Source organism: Engraulis encrasicolus, chromosome 7 (assembly GCF_034702125.1).
Source record: "Engraulis encrasicolus isolate BLACKSEA-1 chromosome 7, IST_EnEncr_1.0, whole genome shotgun sequence".
NCBI lineage: Eukaryota > Metazoa > Chordata > Actinopteri > Clupeiformes > Engraulidae > Engraulis > Engraulis encrasicolus.
In genome coordinates, this window is record NC_085863.1 from 23394566 (window position 1) to 23415519 (window position 20954).

At 48.1% G+C, this 20954-nt stretch overlaps 2 protein-coding genes across 2 annotated transcripts in view; one reads left to right on the plus strand and one right to left on the minus strand.

Moving 5' to 3' along the window:
- LOC134452625 (serine/threonine-protein kinase TAO1-like) overlaps positions 1-9753 on the plus strand; it is a 42612-nt gene extending 32859 nt beyond the window's left edge. Inside the window, exons 17-20 of the mRNA XM_063203111.1 lie at positions 1162-1401; positions 2957-3169; positions 5216-5398; positions 7321-9753. Of these exons, the coding sequence (XP_063059181.1) occupies positions 1162-1401; positions 2957-3169; positions 5216-5398; positions 7321-7947 (1263 nt within the window). The 3' untranslated portion in view covers positions 7948-9753. The remainder of the gene's footprint in view (positions 1-1161; positions 1402-2956; positions 3170-5215; positions 5399-7320) is intronic.
- A 5712-nt stretch (positions 9754-15465) lies between these two features.
- On the minus strand, positions 15466-17909 carry LOC134451758 (uncharacterized). The gene is made up of 3 exons (XM_063202158.1): positions 16812-17909; positions 15720-16459; positions 15466-15626 (listed from the first exon to the last, which is right to left on the minus strand). Exons 1-3 carry the CDS (start codon positions 17819-17821, stop codon positions 15466-15468), a joined length of 1911 nt encoding a protein of 636 aa, XP_063058228.1. The 5' UTR covers positions 17822-17909.
- Positions 17910-20954: the final 3045 nt, after the last annotated feature.

The window sequence follows — 20954 nt, forward strand, 5'->3', positions numbered from 1 at the left end:
GTAGTCAGAGAGAGTAGAGAGAGAGAGAGGTTCCATTGACCCATTGTTTCTGGGTTCTATTATTGCAATGGGGATGGGGGGGGGGATCCCCCTTTAGGCAGACCTAGGCAGACCTAAGGACTGTTCTATTCAATGCTAGGAGTATTATGACACGCCCCTTTAGGGAGACCGGAACCTGGTCATGTTAGGTGCCCATAGCAACCTATTCCATTGGCATGTCTCTATATACTTAAATAATCTCTGTTGTAGTGTTGTGATGGAATTGCCTGGCCCAGACTTCGCTCTAATGGCTGGGCACTGGACTGCTGCGCTGGCGACCATGGTTTGATTCCGGCCCGGGTCCTTTGCTGATCCTTCCCCCGTCTCTCTCTTTCCACTCGCTTCCTGCCTTTCCCTAAATAAATAAATATATGTTTCAAAAATCCAGTACCTGGACCCCAAGTGGCGACACTTTAAGATGCGTACTCTCATTGCACGCCACAGCGTGGAGTAGAATCTGACCTGGGAAGTTAGCAGAGATCTCAGTCACTGTACAGGGGTGAGTTTCTGAAAAAAGAGAAGTTGTTAGCCTGTTAGCAACTTCGGTAGTTGCCAATGGGAAAATGCATTGAAAACAGCAAAGTAAGTAGCTACTGTAGTTAACAACTTTGGTTTTGAGAAATTCACCCCAGGATTGTAGCTAATTAATCCAGTTTTCCCATCACTGATTATTGCAGCAGGCCCGAGAGTTACACTGCTACTGAAAAGCCTTGTATAATGATGTGTGTGCAAGACACGCACACTAACTCATAGCTTAGGTTTTCCATCACTGATTATTGCTTCAGGCCCGGAAGTTACACTGGTGCTGAAGAGCCTCGTACACATGAGCATTTGCCCACAACCTCTCTAGTTTGTTTTTTATCTGTTTTATCACTCTCTTCTTCCTCTCTTATGCCCCATACATCCCCTCCTACCTGACCCCATCTCTCTCCCTCTCCCTCTCCCCCTCTCTCCCTCTCTCTCTCTCTCTGTCTCTCTCTCTCCATATCATCGCCCTATCTCTATCTCTATCTCTCTATCCCTCTCTCTCTCCGCCTCTCTCCATCTCTCTCTCTCTCTCTCTCTCTCTCTCTCTCTCTCTCTCTCTCTCTCTCTCTCTCTCTCCCCCCTCCTCACCACCAGGAGCTGAACAAGCGCCAGACGCAGAAGGACCTGGAGCACGCCATGCTGCTGCGGCACCACGAGTCCATGCAGGAGCTGGAGGTGCGCCAGCTGGGCACGGTGCAGAAGATGCGGGCCGAGCTGATCCGGCTGCAGCACCAGACCGAGCTCACCAACCAGCTGGAGTACAACAAGAGGAGGGAGAGGGAGCTGCGGCGCAAGCACGTCATGGAGGTCCGGCAGCAGCCCAAGAGCCTTAAGGTGAGGTGGGGGGAGTAGCGGAGGCACACACGCACGCACACACACAGACACACACACACACACACCAAGCATGTCATGGATGTCCAACAGCAAGACAGTAGTGAGGCTGCACTGAGCACACATGACACAAACGCAATCACACTCGGATATGAAGAGTGAAAGGATGTGTATGAGGCAGGCTGACAGAAATACAGTAAGGCAGACATACAGACAAGAAAAGCAGGCAGACAGAAAGGCAGTCAGACAGACAGACATACTGAAAGGCAGGCAGGCAGACAGAGATCTCGAGAGTTGGCATCAAACACTGTTAGCCTAATGGCACCATGGCGTATTGTTCCTTAAGTTGGAGAGAGAGAAGAGGACGAGGACGAAGAGGACGAGAAAAATGGTTATATGCTGTAGATCTGAGATGCTCTTCTTACTCGAGAAAGGAAATGCAGAGGATATACGTAAACCCTTTTTGGTGGTGAAAAATAAAGGGCTTGCTGCAGACACCACAGGTAGCGTCGAGGTTGCAAATGGAGGGTAATCCAAACGGCAGCTGTAAGCTGTGTGGAGGTGATAACCCTAGCAGAGATGCACTGAGGAAAAGACTGCTGAATACAAGAACCGTGCTTAACACTAAAAACAAGCAATAGAGATAAGATATGAATTCTTCAGGGAGAAAGGGAGAGAGGGATACTGGACTCATGCCTTTTCACCATCACTCTTTGAATACCTTTTCCAGATTGTATCATTTGTGTAAGAATTTTGTGTGCACTTTTATGTTTGTATGTGTGTTTGTGTTTTTCTCTTCAATACTCCTGAGGAGAATTTGGCCTTCACACCTTCAGGTATTAATTTGACACTGTCTTTTCGAGAGCTATCACATGGCCCATTTTAAAAAGAGATTCTTTTTTTCCCTGTGCAACTCTTGTCTGTTGGTCTTGTCCTCTTCTTGTCTCTCTGTCTCTCTCTCTCTCCCCCTTTCTGGTCTCCTTGTGTTTTGTCTCCCACACTCTTCCTCTCTACATCTCTCCCTCTCTCCCTTGCTTTTCTGCTGGTCTGTCTGTCGGTTTGCCTGTCTGTTGGTCCTATTCCACCCCCCTCCCGCTCTCTCTTCCTTCCTTTCTTCCTCTCCTCTCCTCCACATTTTCTCTCCACTTCTCCACCCCTCCTTTCCTCTCCTCTCCTCTCCTCTTCTCTCCTCTTCTCTCATCTCCTCTCCTCCCCTCTCCTTCACCTTTTCTCTCCACTTCTCCACCTCTCATTTCCTCTCCTCTCCTCCACCTCTCCTGTCCTCCACCTCTCCTCTCCTCTCCTTCCCTCTCCTGTCCTTTCCCACCTTCTTTTTTCCTCTCCTCCACCTCCCCTGTCCTCTCCTCTTCTCTCCTCCGCCTCTCCTCTCCTCTCCTCTCTTCTCCTCCCACTCTCCTCTCTTCTCTCCTCCACCTCCCCTCTCCTCTATCTCTTCACTCCTCCTCCTCTCCTCTCCTCGCCACCTCTTCTCTCTTCTCCTCCACCTCTCCTCTCCTCGCCACCTCTTCTCTCCTCTCTTCTCCTCCACCTCTCCTAGTCCAAGGAGATGCAGATCAAGAAGCAGTTCCAGGACACGTGTAAGATCCAGACGCGGCAGTACAAGGCACTGCGCAACCACCTGCTGGAGACGCAGCCCAAGAGCGAGCACAAGGCCGTGCTCAAGCGGCTCAAGGAGGAGCAGACGCGCAAGCTGGCCATCCTGGCCGAACAGTACGACCACTCCATCAACGACATGCTCTCAACACAAGCGGTGAGTAGGAAATACACTAGATAAATAGACACACGCACGCGCACACACACGCACACACACTGGATACATGTTCCAAGCTGGTCGTCCTGACCGAGCAGTACGACCACTCCACCAACGACATGCTGTCAACGCAGGCTGAGTCTCACGCACACACGCACACGCACACACACACACACACACACACACACACACACACACACACCGTGTGCATACTCACACTTCGTGTACATACTCGCACGGTCCGTGAGTATGAGAGAGATGCCAGATGTGCTCTCCACCGAAGTCTGATGTAAAGATACTGACATGGTCCCCATGCGAGCGGCGAGTACACCATCAAGTTTGAGAGAGTGAGGGTGAAGAGCGAGAGATGCTCTCATGGGACATGCATCTACTGTTGAGCATGACCTGCACAGAGAGTGAGACCAAGCTAGATAGCAGTATTACCACTCCATCACCGACAGGCAGGAAGACAGCTGGACAATGAAGGGTGGAGAGATGAGATTGGACACGTCTGCTGTCCACGCTAGCCAGGCCGGCGTGCCCTCCTAGTGACGCAACACCTTCAGCGTTGCTTCTAGTCAGGCCAAGAGCAATACAATATCGTTTCTGAGCTCCCGAAAAAAAAACGGGAACTCCTCCCACTTTTTCTGGAAGCATACAACCATTAGCGAACCGATGGAGGCAGGTCGACAATGTTAATTGTTGTGCTCTTGGTCAGACCAAGCCACAAAGATATTTGAAAGTCGATGATTATCAGGCTAGTCCACGCAAGCAGGGAGTCCACTGATGAGAGAGGATGGAGACTAATGGGTGCATACAGAGAGAGCAGCACCACCTCTCCACCGATCTGCCTCTTGTGGAGGCTGTGGGTAGCGAGAGACAGACGAACGTAGAGAGACAGACGAACGTAGAGACAGACGGACGGAGAGAGACAGACGGACGGAGAGCGACAGACGGACGGAGGGAGAGACAGAAACGGAGAGAGAGAAAGAGATGTGTGTAGAGAGATACTCTCTACACAAGCAGTCTCTGCTGATGGGAGGGGAAGAAGTCATGAAGCACATGGAGTAGTGATGGAAAGAAACAAAAAAATATTGTAGTAGTAGAAGAGGGTGACCACCAGACGGGGCTGCTGCTGGTTTAGGTTATGCAAAGACAAACTAGAGGAATGGAGAAGGCCATTGAGGCAAACGAAGGAAGAGAGAGAGAGCAGGAACTAGAACAACAAATGTCTTTCAAAAAGAGATGCTGCACACAGGTCTTGGACGCTCCCCCACTTAAGTTGTCAATTGCTGTGTGTGTTCGTGTGCGTGTGTGTGTTTCTCCCTACATGCTGTGTGCGTGTGTGCGTGTGCGTGTGTGTGTGCGTGTGTGTGTGTGTGTGTGTGTGTGTGTGTGTGTGTGTGTGTGTGTGTGTGTGTGTGTGTGTGTGTGTGTGTGTGTGTGTGTGTGTGTGTGTGTGTGTGTGTGTGTGTGCCCCTACATGCTGGCTAGCTGTGAAAGAGGGGCATCAATGCTCTCTCTGTCCACACACCCCCACCCCCTCATGAATGGCCTCTGAGGGTGTCCATTCTCTCACTCTCTCTGGCCGCCCTTGTTAGTAACCCACACGACCCACCAGCCAACTCACTCGTGTGTGTGTGTGTGTGTGTGCCCATGTTTGATTTTGCAAATGGATGGATTAGTGTCTTGTTGTGTGTATGTGTATGTTTGACGTTTTGTTGTCATGTCTCGTTTTATGTGTACACATGTATGTGTGTGCACACATGTTTGATTTCGAGTGTTTTTGTTTGTGACACAGAAAAGTATGTACATACACACAGTTGGTGTTTTGTGGCCTCCTCACAGCTGCGTCTAGACGAGACTGTGTGTGTTTGTATACATCACATATCTGTCTTGGAGTGTGTGTGTGCGCGTGCGTGTGCGCGTGTCCGTCCACAGCTCCGCCTGGTCGATGTCCAGGAGGCTGTGTGTGTGTTTGTGTGTGTGTGTGCGCGCAAGTGCGTCAAGCTGTATATTAATGTGTGTGTGTGTGTGTGTGTCCAGCTCCGCTTGGACGAGGCCCAGGAGGCGGAGTGTCAGGTGCTGAAGATGCAGCTGCAGCAGGAGCTGGAGCTGCTCAACGCCTACCAGAGCAAGATCAAGATGCAGACGGACGCCCAGCACGACCGCGAGAGGAAGGAGCTCGAGCAGAGGGTCTCCCTACGCAGGGCACTGCTCGAACAGAAGGTGCGATATGCGCAGTATATCACACACACACACACACACACACACACACACACACACACACACACACACACACACACACACACACACACGAGCAGAGAGTCTCGTTATGCAGGGCACTGCTCGAACAGAAGGTGCGGTATATACAGTACACAACACAACACACACACACACACACACACACACACACACACACACACACACACACACACACACACACACACACACACACACACACACACGAGCAGAGGGTCTCATTACACAGGGCACTGCTCAAACAACTGCTGCTGGGGTGTGTGTGTGTACGTGCATGTGTGCGTGCGAGAATTGGTTGGCGTAAAACAGTGCCTGCCAACACATTATCACAAATCAACAGGTGAAAACATTGCTAATTTTGGCCCTGCCCAGGTCCTTTGCCGACCCCTCCCCGTCTCTCTCCCCATTCACTTCCTGTCTATCTCTCATACTGTCCTGTCCATAATAAAGTCTAAAAAGACCAAAAAATATCTTTCAAAAAAGAAAAAAATGCTAATTTTGTGGTGCACAGTAAGATTTTAGACTTTCAGAAGGGCTTCCTCTCAGAAGAATAGGCACTGTGACTGCAGTGATGGAATAGTGCACTGCAGTGACACTTGGAGAGCTCTTTTCTAAAACTCTATCCATCCATTTTCAAAACTATTCAAAGCTGAGCTTTTATAGAGCATCTTGTGTAATATCAGTAACATCAGAATTCCGATATTTGCATTTGGTGTGGAAATATCAGATAACAATAAACCATTTCCAAGTGTCTCAATGCTTTGTTAAAATCAGTTTAAAAAAAAAAGTAATGTAAAAAAAAAAAAATCAAATGTCTAACTCACATCTGTATTTGAACATCATAAGTAATGGGACCAGCAGGGTCTGTAACCGTACTGGGACGGTATGACGGAGTAACATTCAGTATGTCAGGATCACCTTACTCTATTCCCATTGGAAAGTGAAGAATTACAGAAGTTGTACTATTGTGAGTAAAGATACAAGACCCATTTAATTGGTAGGTTTCACTACTAGTATAGAGACAAGTTCCTAAACCTACACGCTCTGAACCAAAACCTGCTGCCCTTTTCAAGCAATCATGCTGGTAATGCGTCTTTGTTTATGTGTGTGCTTAAGAACAAACACAACAAACCAACAGATTGGGAAGGAGATGCTGACATAGCAGAATGAGCATTTGGACTGTGTTTACTGTTTACTCATTGCTGCTACCGAATAACTCTAATGCTGCACATTTGTTTTGTTTTGTCTGGTTTGTTTGTTGGCCGGCCAGATTGAGGTAGAGATGCTGGCACGCTTAGTGTTCTGAGCTGCAGATATAGTGTTGGGAGCGCATCATTCTCATTCATGCATTGTAATAGCACTGATGCTGTGACTTTGTTTGTGTTTGTGTCTTTAAAACTTAGGTTTTTCTTATACTTTAGACATGTATACCGGTAGGTTGTATCTGAAGGGTTTCGTTGCAAAGCGGTGTATCCACCATTTTTGACTTTTGCATTTTATTATTGGAAATGTCTGTTTAGAGGTCCTATCACCTATGTGTAAATTCTTGCCATTTAAATATTTTGGCATATGGTATTTTGGCATTCTAATATACTTTTTAAACCTATATAAAATGCATTTTGCGATGGAATGCCCAGCACAATTTCCCAACATTCTACAAAATGGAGATACACCGTTTTGCAACGAAACCATTCACTTTACCTGACTTGTTTTGACGGCTTCCATCTTCATCAAATTTAGTTTCTTTGTATTCTGATTGAGGAGGAGCTGTTGCGACGTTTAGTGTTTTGCGCAGCAGAGTTAGTGTTTAGAGCGAATACTTTCATTCATGCTTCAGAGTAGCACTAATGCTGTGTGTTTGTTAATGTGTTTGTTTGTGTGTTGTCCAGATTGAGGAGGAGATGCTGGCGCTGCAGAACGAGCGTTCGGAGCGTATCCGCTCCCTCCTGGAGCGGCAGGCGCGCGAGATGGAGGCCTTCGACTCGGAGAGCATGCGCCTGGGCTTCAGCAACATGGTGCTGTCCAGCCTGGCCTCCACCGACGCCCACAGCCACAGCTTCCCCGGGGCCCCCGAGGGCTGGGGCAGCGGGGGCGGCGGGGGCAGCCACCCCAGCTCCCAGGGGCCCCCCTGGGGAGGCGGCGGCAGCGGCGGTGGGGGTGGAGGGGTCGGCAGCAGCGGCGCAAGCATCATGCACCACGGAGGCAGTCAGCACCATCACCATCATCACCACCAGGGCGGCGCCAGCAGCATCCAGCAGCAGCACCAGGCCTGGGCACACGGGCTTCCCGCGGGGGGGCCTCCTCCCTGGGGCCACCACCACCACCACCACGGCGGCGGGGGCGGTAGCCAGAGGTTGAGTGGCGGAGGCGGGGGCGGCGGGGGGGTGCGGAACAGCCCCCAGGCCATGAGGAGGGCGTCCTCGGGATCGGGGGGTGGGCGGAGTGATCCGGGCATGAGCAGGAGCACTAGCATCGCCTCGCAGATCTCTAACGGGTCACACCTCTCATACACGTAAAAGGGGCGTGCACTCATACACTAGGCCTCTCTCTCTCTCTCTCTCTAATGGGTCGCACCTGTCCTTCCACGTAAATGGTCTCTCTATCCAAGTCACACCTCTCCTCCCGTACGTAAGGGTCTACCTATCCAATGGGTCGCACATGTCCTTATACGTAAAAGGCCTCCCATCTTTCCCCATCTATGTGTGAGGCCGCTCCCTCTCCCATGGGCCCCATCTGTCCCATAGCAAGGAGGAAGCAAACAAACACCCTCCTTTCTCCCTGTCTCCCTCCCCCCACGCTCACCTCTCTCGCCTCGCTCCCTCTATCACCTCGCTCTTTCCTCTCACTCCTCTCATTCTCCTCACCTCTCTCACTCTCCCCTCACCTCTCTCCCTCTCTCCTTCCTCTCTCCCTCTCTCACCTTTCTCCCTCTCTCTCCTCTGCCCTCCTGGTGATGAGTGGTACCCCTAGTGCCCCACATGGCTGTGGGGGGCTTGGTATGATGGAGACAGATGGGGGATGGGGGTGGAGCTTTGCCACAAGAGCTGACTAACTAACATCACCCCCCTTTTACCTGGCCTTCCCCTCCCTTCCCTTCGGTCGCACTCCTCTTCTGCTATCTACATCCATTTGCTCCTCCTCCTCCCCACTCCTGTCTTCATGTTGTTTTTTCCCCCCTCTCTCTTTTTTTTGTTCTTGTTATTTCACCCCACATAAGGCTGCACTTCTCCCACATCACTTATCACGTAATTTTTTTCTGTTGTTCCTTGTTCACATGGAAGCAAGTTCAACTTCCTGCTAGTACCAACGGGACTGTTCTGAATGTTGGAAGGCGTTAGAGTTCTGGTTGTCCGTCCTCCCTCCCTACCTCGCACCCCCACCCCCCCCATATCAGGTTGTAGTGAAGTCATGATGTCAGCTGGTCAGGCTGCATGATAATGTACATATCAGTGAATGTGAGTGCAGTGCTGAACCAGTTTGCTTAGAGAGGTCAATGTGAGGGAGATATGCTGCAGATGTGAGGGACTTTCAGGTGATAGTTTATAGACAGGGTGAATGTTTAGGATATCGATTGGGCTTGTTTGACTGTTAATGTCTGCTCATGATCTTAGCTCATTCGTGGTTTTTAAGCAGAGTTGTCATTACGTCAAGGCGTAATGCTGTGGGATTTTGTTTTTAACATTACAGCTTAACAAACTTTTTATTTGGGTACGCTTCCCCGTTTACCATTGAAGTTTGTTTGCCATGCAATTCGCACTGACAGATGGAGAGGGATCTTTCCTTTTCCATTGCGTTGTAGGATTTACTGAAACGCAACAGTAACAATTTGAGTGCCAACTCCTAGCTCAGCTGGAAAAAATGTGCGAAAGGGCTGATAATTGAGTTTCATCTTTTGCATATAATTAGTGTCAAAGAAATTCCATTGCGCTGCATAACTTCACATGGGAAAGCTACTTCATGGAACACTCTTTGCTTTTTTTCTACAGAAAGTATATTTTAGTATGATTTTTTTTTTTTAAAGTAGTTTAATACGTTTTAAGATCCGATTGCAGTGCTGTTATCCTCCCTTTATCTCTGTGTCGAGGTGGGGGGGGAGTTACCTCAGTGAGACATGGGTGTGTCTGTCCCATCCAAACAAAGTATACAAATGATGTCCGGATAAGCTCCAGTCAGATTTGCCATGTGTCTTTTTTTACAGTAGGCGGTTGTGCCAAGCAATGGGAAGAAAGTAGGGCATTTTCTTGTTCCTTTTTTTTAAACTCTCTTTTAAAGGCATTTTAAAGTTCAAGATTAAAGTTTAACCAGGCCTTGTCTGTATGGAAAACTTTGTGATTTAAAAAAAGTTTTTTTTTCCGGTCAGACCAGGACCCCAGTTGGCGTGGCATTATTAGGTGTACTAACTTGTGGATTTGAGAATGTGTGTAATGTGTGTTTGTGTACGTACAGTACAGCACAGTAGAGTACAGTACAGTGCAGTGCAGGAGACTCAGGAAAGTAGGCGTGGTCTTCAGGTTTTGTCTGCAGGCTTTTCAAAAAAGATCCTGACTGGCAGCTCGGCTCTCTCTCTGCGTTCTGCAGACTTTTCTTCTGACTGCTTAACGCAGAGGTGAGTGGTGGTTGCCTCCAGGCGTCTAATCTATAGGGCTTTGAAGACCAGTCCTACTGTGAGATGATTAGTGTGTAGAACAGGTTTCACCCCTGGAGAGGGTGGATGGATGCTAAAGGTATGTTTTGTTGAGTACATATGGTATAGGTGAGGAATGTTTGTTCAGAGCAGAGGTGCGTTTCTCGAAAGCAGTTAGCGACTTGGGTAGTCGTCAATGGGAAATTGCATTGCAAACAACAAAGTAGCTAACAAACTTAGCAACTATGGTTTCCAGAAATGCACCCCAGAGCAGGGCGCTGTCAAGAAATTTTGAAGTGAAGGACAGGGGTGTGGGCCAGGGATGATGATGGCGATGATGATGACGATGACCACCCAGAACTTTTGTCCTCATAGTTCAGACTTCCAAATGCCAAAGGCAGTCGCTCTCATTATGTCTATGCAAATAAAGAAACGATGAAAGAAAATACAACAAGAGCTCTTTTTAAAAAAAAACAAAACAAATAACAATAATTCACTTTCCGACCACATCAACCCCCCCCCCCACAACGCTCGTTCAAAACGCGAACGCAGACTTGCCAAATGTGATGATTGTGATTGTGCTTGTGCAATTTTGGCCGTGTACTGAGGTGATGTGCTTATTCTGGCTATGTGCGTTACTGTGGCTGTTAACCTCGCCCGTTCTGTTCCGTCTGCATTTTGCGAATAGAATGACATAAATTGGCTCTTGACACAAGCATGCGTTTAACATCCAAATCAACGGTGCCACCACACTACCACTACAATCTTTCATTATTACTGCTCCGGCTACTGCTAATGCTGTGCTACCCTGCTTTTCCCCCTTCTCTCTCCCTCTCATCTTTTTACCTTTTTATTTTATCTCTTGCCCCCACAATGTCCAGCTCCACCCCACATCACTGTTCCCAAACCCATGTAACCCCCCGCACCCCTCCACCCCCCTCACACCCCCTCAGGAGGTTGTGAATGGTGTGTAGAAGAGAGAGAGGGAGGAGGGGAATCGCAAGTATTAAGAGTGGTGTGTAGGCTGGGTAGGTGGGTGCGTTCTATGGGGCGGCTTCTGTTACTATCGTACATGAATGTCTCCCTCATCACATCACATGTGCGCAGGCGGGCGGCTCAGGTGCCGCTGCTGTTGCCCCCATTGCTTTAGAAAAAAAGCTCCTTTCGTTCCGGATACCCCCCTCCCGACTGTCCTCCTCTCCTCCTCCCCCCCCCCCCCCACCCCCCAGGAGTCTGACTGTTCAACTTAACCCCCACTTCCCCTTCCCTCTGCCAACTTCAACCCGATCAACCCCCCCTCTCCGTGGCAGAGTCTGAAGAGCATTTTACATCCCCACTACGACTGGCAGAGTTTGTACAATTGATGTCTAAGCTTAAATGGAGAAAAATGAAAAACGCAAAGCTTTGGAAATGGTTATTGCCAGGGTGACGTGTAGTCCTTACGGAGTCAAGGGATGACGGTATAGAGAATGGGGTGTATAGGAAAAGAAAAACGAAAGTTTGTTTATACTGTATATTTAGAATTTAAAATGGATATCTTAAAAAAACAAAATTTAAGTAAACAAAAGACTAAATTTAACTGCTTGTATGTACAAAAAATGTCAACTTGGTTTCTAACATGAATATTCAAAAAGAAGATTAACAGCATACAAAAAGGTGGTCCAACACACGAGAGAAAAAAAACACGCAAAAAGCCAAAATGGTGGAATAATACACCATGTTGCACCATTTTCTATTTCCCCTGTCATGTTCTGCCATTTTCAGCCATGTCTCTTTGTCTCTTGGTTTTCATATTCAATGTTTTCAGGTCAATTCAGGGTCTCTTTGCAAACATGACAGTCTGAACCTCTGTGGGAGGACCCCCACTTGATGTAAGGGTTTTTTTTTTTTTATCCCATATCCCATATTTGGCTCAGGTGACAAAACATTGCTTAAGAGTGTATAGGCATGCTTTGGACATCTCATGCATGTGTACATTTGTTTTTTGTTTAGTTTTTTTGGTTCTGTTTTTTCCATCGGAGGTGGTCTTTGAGGAACCTTAGGGATACACAAACATCCCAGTGACTCGCCACCAACTCGGTAATGGTTGCCTCAAGTCTGCCTTCCTCCCCTCAGACATATTTAGACCCCATATCATCATCAAAATGTTATCATTACACTAGAAGCACACGCTTCTATTGTGTGAACCATGACTTGTCACCACCAGGCCTGCTATCCCAATTCTCTCGTGTACCACCCATGAGCACTACTATACGGACCACTAGTAAAGGTCTACCTCGCACAATGTAGAGAGGACATCCCATGTCCGCCAGGGCTCCTTTTTTGAATGCCTTTGACTTGCCAAGCCAACATGTTTGTCGACTCGCCACTTTAATTAATATGCACGACGGCACCTCCAAGACTTGACATGTTGCGACACAACACACTGAGCAACACTGAACGAGTCAAACTCGTTTCGAGAGCAGCCAGCGTCATTTAGCAAACCCTACAGGACTGACGCTAGCGGGGGTTATTGACAAGAGCGAGCACGACACCATCTCAAACAGCACTGCTCACATCCTCAACAGTGCTGTCTCTCTGCTATAATGAAAGCAAACTATGGGGTTTGTGTACTGGCTGCTCAGTACAATACAAATGAGCCACTGATTAGTGTATTTTTTTGCAGTCATGGTGCTTGGGGTAGATTCCCATACATTAGGTGCAATGTTGACTAATGGCAACGCGGAATTGGTTGAATGAATGGTCTTGGTCTCAAGAATCAAGTCAAACAAGTCCAGGCTTTTGAATGAGTTGTGGTCCCATGAAGGGTGGCGATTAGAAAGCTGTGAATGATTGTGTGTTGTTCGCCATCTACTGGTGCAATACGGTACAGCAGGGCATCTGTGGCCCCTCTACCATGTTGTGTGGCACCTCTCTTTTTCTCTCTCTCTGTCTCTCTCTCTCTCTCTCTCTCTCTCTCTCTCTCTCTCTCTCTCTCTCTCTCTCTAATTTGGAGACGAACATGGCAGTTTTTTAACAAGTGGCAGTCACCTGCATAGTGTTTCGCCAGTATTTCCTGAAACCTATGTGATGGGCTTTTGTTTTCTCTCAATGACTCAACTTTACCATAACAAACAAACCCACATATAACCTGTATTAAATGTATAGATTGTGAAAAAGATGAATGTTTGTGAGATTACAAAAATGTACAAATGTTCACAAACAAACAAACAAACATCAGAATAAATGTAAAGAGAAAAAAAAGAAAAGAAAAAAAGTTTAGGGGACAAATGTAATGTTTTGTTTGTAATTACTCCATTTGTTGGCAGAGGGCTACTGGACAAAGAATCAAATGTAATAAAGTAATTTTAGTATATCTCCGGTCTCTCTCTCTCTTTTTTAAAATGTCTCAGATTATGTTAATCACATATGCTTTGCAGGTCTCCTGATAATATTCTTAGACAAAATGATTGAAATGAAAACTATGAATGGTACAACTGGACTGTATCAGGGAGATGAAAACACACACACACACACACAGAAAAAGTAAATCTCATCTCTACTGAGCTTGGGCTTCAATGAACTCTTTGGAACGGTGCTCCCAGAACATAATATTTGAACACGGCTGAAGGTCTGTTTGAGTTCTCTTCAGATTTAAACCAGGCAACAGTAATACAGTAAATACCATGCCTTTGAACTACACGTGGCAATAACGCCACTGTGTTTTGAGGAAGTAAGAGAAAACACCTGTGGTAAATCAAATCCTCTTTAATGTCTTAGGACCAGAATATTACTTAAGTGGAATATAATTGAATAATTAGAACGTCATTGCTCTGATCATCTTGACATATTTTTGAAGCAAGTGCAGAGCATTTACCAATCTGTGTTGCTCTCCAACTGATTTAAATTTTGGCTTTTTTTCGCACACCTCAGCTGGCAGGTGCGTCGGAGATGGCACCATGGGTCACTCAGCAATAGTTCAAAGAAACTCCCGCACACTGACCATTTCGCTGTTCTTTCTTTAATAAACGACGTTTCGGTGCTAGACCTTCATCAGGCAATCTCTTTCATTCATCTCAACACAGGCTCTCCAACTGATAAGAATACATATTCGGAACTGACAGTGAAAGCCGAACAGTTCTCTACAAAACCTGTAGAAAATGTGGAAACCCAAGCATGTCTATGATCTGTTCCATGAACAGACCTTCAGTATGTGATCGACCTGTTCCATTGGAAGTATTCAGTGTGAAAATGACCTGTCCCATGTAAACATCTCAGCAGGTGCATGACTTATTCCAAATGAACAGCTCAGCGTGCGTAGGACCTGTGTTGTAACTTAAGGCATCAGCATATGTGAATGAATGAAGAGTTCATGGTGTTTATGACCCATCCCATGTATATACCTCAGTGTGTGTAGGGCCAGTTCCATGTCAAGAGTTTGGTGTGTGTAGGGCCAGCTGAGCTCCATATCTTAAAAGGTTACATGACCTGCTCATCCAGGCAGTGTTGCCAGATGTGTTTGACCAAATCCCACCCAAAAGGTTCTCAAAATGTGCTAAATTCCACCCAATTTCAACAAATTGCATTGATTTCTATGGGCACAAAACTGCAGATTAAAACGCCAAATAGTCAATTTGTCCTGTTTTTACCCGCAGACGGCCATCCCAAGCAGCCCAATTGGGCAGGTAAACGCCCAATCTGGCAACACTGCATCCAGGTGGAGATCTTAGCACATGTCCCACCTGTTCCATTTCAACATCACCTGTTCATGCAGGTTAAACTTTGCATTACATTACAATACACTTAGCAGATACTTTTATCCAATGCGACTTAGTTATATTAAGTAGTACAGGGTATTGGTTACAGTCCCCAGAGCAGTATTGGGTTAGGTGCCTTGCTCCAGTGCCCCTCAGCTATGGAGTGGAAGGGTGGGGTCCATCTTTGATCTAAAGTTCTCTTTAACCACTGGGCCACAGCTGTCCTCCACTAGACCATGGTTGCATCATCGTGTGTATGACCTGGTATTCCGAATGCAGACCTCATCATTGGTATGACCTGCTGTTCCAAATAAAGACCTCATGGAGTGTGTCTTAATATGCGACCTTACCTCCTCCACTTGCGCTTGTCTCCTCGTCCCGTCTCCTGGCCCCTCCTCCGTGGAGAAAACGATAAAGTTTCCCAGCTGTCAGCCTAGCCACAACAACTTTTGAGGGACTGTTTTTCATTCACCATCCCAATTGCAAAAGAGAAAAAGACTCTACAATTGAGCTTTTGCAAGATATTGAAATATAATGCTGTTGTCAGTGATGTCATCATGACGAGAACCAAGTGGAGGAGGCAAGGTCGCATATTAAGACGCACACATTGTGTCTATGACCTGTTCCTGTGAAGACCTCATCATGGGTATGACCTGCTGTTACAGATGAAGACCTCATCGTGTGTATGACCTGTTCCATGTGAACAGCTCCTCCTCTGCCAGTTCGTCCTGGGTGTGCTGGTAGGACTGGTGCCTCTTCCTGTGCACCGCCTGCATTGCCCTCCTCCTCCGTGCCAGCAAGGTGCCACTCCTCTGCCTGGCGCCTTGCTGCGGCCCTGGGCCTCCCCCCACACCACCACCACCACCACCACCACCACCTCCTGCTCCTCCAGCAGAGTCCTGTCCACCACCCCACCCCCTGGCCCGACCCCTAGACCTGTCCCTCTCCTCGCCTCTCAGGAAGTCACCCACCACCTGCAGGTACTCCAGCACCACCTGGTGGCCCCAGGAGGAACTGCTTGTAGCGGTACCTGGGCTTGCACTTGCACTTGTACTGCGGTTGCTACTATCAACACTACCACGACTTGTGTCTGTGCCAGTATTAATACTGCGGTTATTACTACCGTTACTTCCACCACTACCACCACCACCACCACCGCCTCCCTTCCCTGCAGCCTGGGTGAAGCCGCAGTGCCCTCCGTGTGTGGTGAGGCCCAGCAGGAAGTAAGGGCTGTCGCGGAAGAGGGAGGTGAGGAGCGGGGCAGCCGGCGGGGGCACCAGCGGGTCGTCGGAGCTGCACAGGCACAAGACGGGCACCGCCACCTCGTCCGCATCCCGCAGGGGCTCATTGCGCTCCCAGTAGGCCTCCCAGTCCTGGGCCGACGCGGGCCGCTGGTTCTGGCCCGCATCCGGTTGGGCCCCCAGTGGTAGGCGATTATGGATCACGTCTGGGTGGCTCTGGAACACCTCTGGATGATGATGGGCTATGTCTGGAGAGACGTGGGTCCCCTCTCTATCTCCTGTGGCCTGTGTTGTTGGTGGTGGGGGTAGCTTAGTGACTGTGGTGGTGGTGCCTCCTGCACAGAACATCAGCTCCTCCAGGTCCCTTAAAGTCCTGCATCTCAGCAGCCGATCAACATCCATCACACCACTCAAAGCACTGGCGTACCTGTAGGATGATGAAAGGACAAAAACAACAGGAACAGAATAAGAAGAAACACATGCAGCAAAGGTTGTCAAATTGAGGGTGGAAAGCTGATATTCTTGATATTGTCTGGGTGCAATCTTCTGTCCATCACTGACTCTTAAATGTTGAATGCAAAATTCATTTCCAACGTACAGTAACATTTGACATGAATTTGTTAATCACCTTGCACTTTCTTTCCATTATTCAACCCTTTTGTAGTGTATGCAAACAAATCTATCAATTTGTGATGTCAGCAGCTCCTATGTAAATGTGGTAAACAAGACAAGTTAGGAATTCTAAGAATGACTCAATACAGTATAACAGATCCAGGTACCTGCTGATCTGCAGCTTGCGGTAGTAAAGCGCCCCCCAGTGGTAGAGGGAGGGCAGCGGCGTCTCGAACCACAGCTGGCTGTGCAGCACGGGCGAGATGCAGGCCGCCGCCGTCAGGTAAGAGGATGAGCCATACTCGCCCAGGTAAGACAGCAGCAAGCCTGAGCCAGAGCCCTCGCTCACGGCCGCCAGCATGGCCGCGGGGTGCCTCCGGTGGACGTAGGCCACAGCCTGCGCCAGGTCCCGGGGGTCCCCGAACTCCTGGTAGCGGGGCGTCGTCAGCGGGCAGCCGCCCTGACCGCGCCGGTGGAACACCACAGGCCAGAAGCCCCAGCGGAGCGCCAAGGCGCAGAGACGCCGGAGGTGAGCGGTGACCACACCCAGGCAGTTGGGGATGACGAGCAGGATGGGGAGGGTGCTGTGGTGGTGACCGTTGGTGGTGCGGCAGCCTGGGCTTCTGCATGCCCCATGGGGGAGATGCTGCTGGTGATGCTGCTCGGACTTACCCCCCACCACCAGAGGCTCATCCTTCAGCCACGTGGTGGCCCAGTCCAGGGCCACGAGTCCCCCATCGCTGAGGAGGAGGTGGTCCCTGGTGAAGTGCACCTTACCCCTACCATCACCGGATCTGTCCTCCTCGGCTGGCCCGCAGAGCAGGCTGGAGAGGGTCTGGAGGTGGGGGTCCCCCCAGGGCCAGGCGGTGGCCAGGGAAGGGTGCCGGAGCGTGGGGCAGTGCAGGCGGAGGTGCTGGGCCAGGGCTGTAGGCTTGCACACCAGACGGAGAAGAGGAGGCCCTACCGTTGCCGCCTGGTCATGTAGCGTAGCATTCATCCACTCGCTGTGTGTCGTTGGTGGTGGGAGTTCCAGAATCCAATAGACGCCCTTCCACAAGAGCCACGTTGCCCATGTCATGACGTACCGAAGGAGGGTACGCACCAGTGACCAGTGCAGGAGTGCAGCGGTGAGGAGCAGAAGCCCAGTAGGGAGAAGGCAGAGGAGCAAGTTCCACATGGTTGCAAAGCAGCCAGACAGGGGATCCGGCACTGGGCTGGGGCCGCCGATGCCAAAAAGCTGTTGCTTCTTCCTCCAGAGTGATCGCTTGCAGGCTCCTCTCTTTGTGTATGAATGCGTGTGTGTGAGTGTGAGTGTGTTTGTGTATGTGGGCGGCAAACATGCACTCAGGCACTCCAGGTCCAGGAGCGAGAGAGAGAGAGAGAGAGAGAGAGAAAGAGAGAGAGAGCGAGAAAGAGAGAGAGAGAGAGAGAGAGAGAGAGAGAGAGAGAGAGAGAGAGAAAGAGAGAAAGAGAGAGAGAGGTTTACTATGTCCACCATTTGGAACTGCCCTTTAGACACACACACACACACACACACACACACACACACACACACACACACACACACACACACACACACACACACACACACACACACACACACACACACACACACACACACACACACACACAGCAGGCGGGGAGGTGGGGGGGGAGAGACTACTTGCTTTCCTGGTTTACAAATAAGGACCTCACTTACTACTTGAATGTTCTGCCGTACACTTTCAATAAATCCACTACTTGGCAACAAAAGAGTATTCTGAGAGGGTTTTGAAGAACCTCTTGAATGAGGCAGTTTAGGAAGGATTGATTGTGTGTGTGTGTGCGTGCGTGCGTGCGTGCGTGCGTGCGTGCGTACGTGTGTGTGTGTGTGTGTGTGTGTGTGTGTGTGTGTGTGTGTGTGTGTGTGTGTGTGTGTGTGTGTGTGTGTGTGTGTGTGTGTGTGTGTGTGTGTGTGTGTGTGTGTGTGTGTGTGTGTGTGTGTGTGTGTCGAACTGAATGCTTTGGTGCATCCAAAGTGCCTTAAATGGAAGGGAAGGTTTGTGGGGCCGTGCATGCACACAAATACAAATGGCTGGTTAAGCCAAGGAGCTGCTAGCATTAGGACTTCTGAGACACTATGACCTTGTTTGTTCTTCAACTGATTGCCATGGTAACAAAAAGCACATAATTACCTAAGATCAATCAGCATTCAATGTACCTCTGCATGCTGTATGTATGAGAACACGTGTCTAAATTGTGAAATTCTGATTGTGTGTGGTTCAAACTGAGTAGATCCTAGTGCTTGGTAAAACAGTAACTACAAGGGCCATGTATGTCCAATGGCTGTGAGGGGAACTGTTGTGAAATCACAGCAATCAATAATGACCCCAAACCACAAGATGAGAACATTGTGACAAGTGCAAACTCAAACAGGTTGTTGAAATAGGGAACTTGGAAAGGGCAATTGGGTGTGTTAATGTGGGTGCATTAATCAGGCAGAATTTATTGAAGCTGGGTAAACGTCATGAGCCCGTGCACAGTGAAGCCGACAGGGGTGTCAGTTGCCACGGGCACAGGGCCAGAGGAGGCCCAGAATGGGTCCCCATTACTGTACATGGTATGTATTGAGTGGAGGTTCCTTTCAGATGATTTTGTCCTGGGCCAGGCCAAAGCTGTCAGCGGCCCTGCCCTAGTGGCACAACATATTTTTTGCTTGCTGGGTTTGGTCTTGCCCGGCACCATAGGGGGTAATCGTGGCTGAGCCAGGAATTTGTCATCCAATCACAACATTCTGTGGTTTTTTTGGGTTTTTTACCTGTGCAGCAGGTCACTGGGCTGAGCTTAGCCGGTGGCAACATGGATGTGCTAGCCAGCTTCGCAAGTAGTTTGAACACCAACGTTCAGCTTTGCCTATGGTGCATCCCCAGACTACTCTTTGCATATACAGTACAGGCCAAAAGTGTGGACTCACTTTCTCATTTATTTAATTCTCTTTAATGTTGTGACTATTTACAGAATAAAGTACATTTCCAGGGAGGGCGTCAGAACTGTGCATGAACAAATGTTTAATTATGTGCTTAATAAACAAATGAAAATATATAAAAAAATAAAAACAATTATTTAAAAAATATCAAAAAATGCTTTACAGTGACGTCAACACAGCAAAACTGATGGCTCCACACGTTTCAACCAGCTTCTTTTTCTGTCTATTTCCAAGTAAAAACACCTAGTCAGTCAAGTCAATCTTAATTTATACAGGCAATAATTAAAAAAATTTTTAAATGTCTGTATGAGCACTGTCGATGTCCATACTGTCTTATGTCCATGTATGAGTACTGTCTATGTCTATACTGTCTATGTCCTTACCTAGATTAGTCTATGTCTGCATGGGAAAGCAAGAAACGTAATTTCAAATTCTTTGTATGACCAGTGCATGTAAAGAAATTGACAATAAAACCAACTTGACTTGACAATAGGCTACAAGAAATATTTTCTTGATCTGATAATGGATCACTTGGTCAAACATAGCTGGTTATCTAGGTGAAACAGTGGTACAAAAAGTAAAAGTGAAAAACCCTGCCACAGATTACCTCCAGGCTCCAACGCAGGTTTGACATCTTCAAGTAACTGGTTATGACTCAATATCAGATCAAGAAAATGTGTGTAAAATGCTTGTATTGGCAAGCGTTTAAAACTTGGTTTTAGGTCTCAAAACTCTAGTTCTACAATTCTAGTGAGTTGTTGGAGGACTTAAATGTTCAAATAAGATTGACGTGACTGACTGGGCATTTTTACTTTAAAATAGACAAAAAAAGCTTATTGAAATGTGTGGGTCCACCAGTTGTGTTGTGTTGATGTCAGGTGGATAGACAGCTGACATTGCTGTTGGACAACAGCTAGAATTATATTTTTGGGTGAGCACATAATTCTACATGTGTTCATGCAGTTTTGATGCCCTCCATGAAAATACACACTGAACATTTAATAAAATAAAGAGAATGCATAAATGAGAAGGTGAGTCCACACTTTTGTCCTGTACTGTAGTTTAGCTTATCAGGTTACATGATTTGAGGATGTGGGAGCACAATCCAGCGTAGACCACCACCAGACCAATGCTGACCCACAGATCCAATCAAACATGAGAGCTCTGGACAAAGATGTCCCTCAGCTGTTTCAAACGCTTCCCATGCCGTCTGAGATAGCTATAAAATACCCATCTGACCTTGGTATGAGTCTTGACCTTGAATGACTATGGTGTCGGTAATGGAGGAGTAGCTCTCCCTGGCGCCGGTCAAAATACTGTTTCAATTTGAAAGAATCACTGAAAA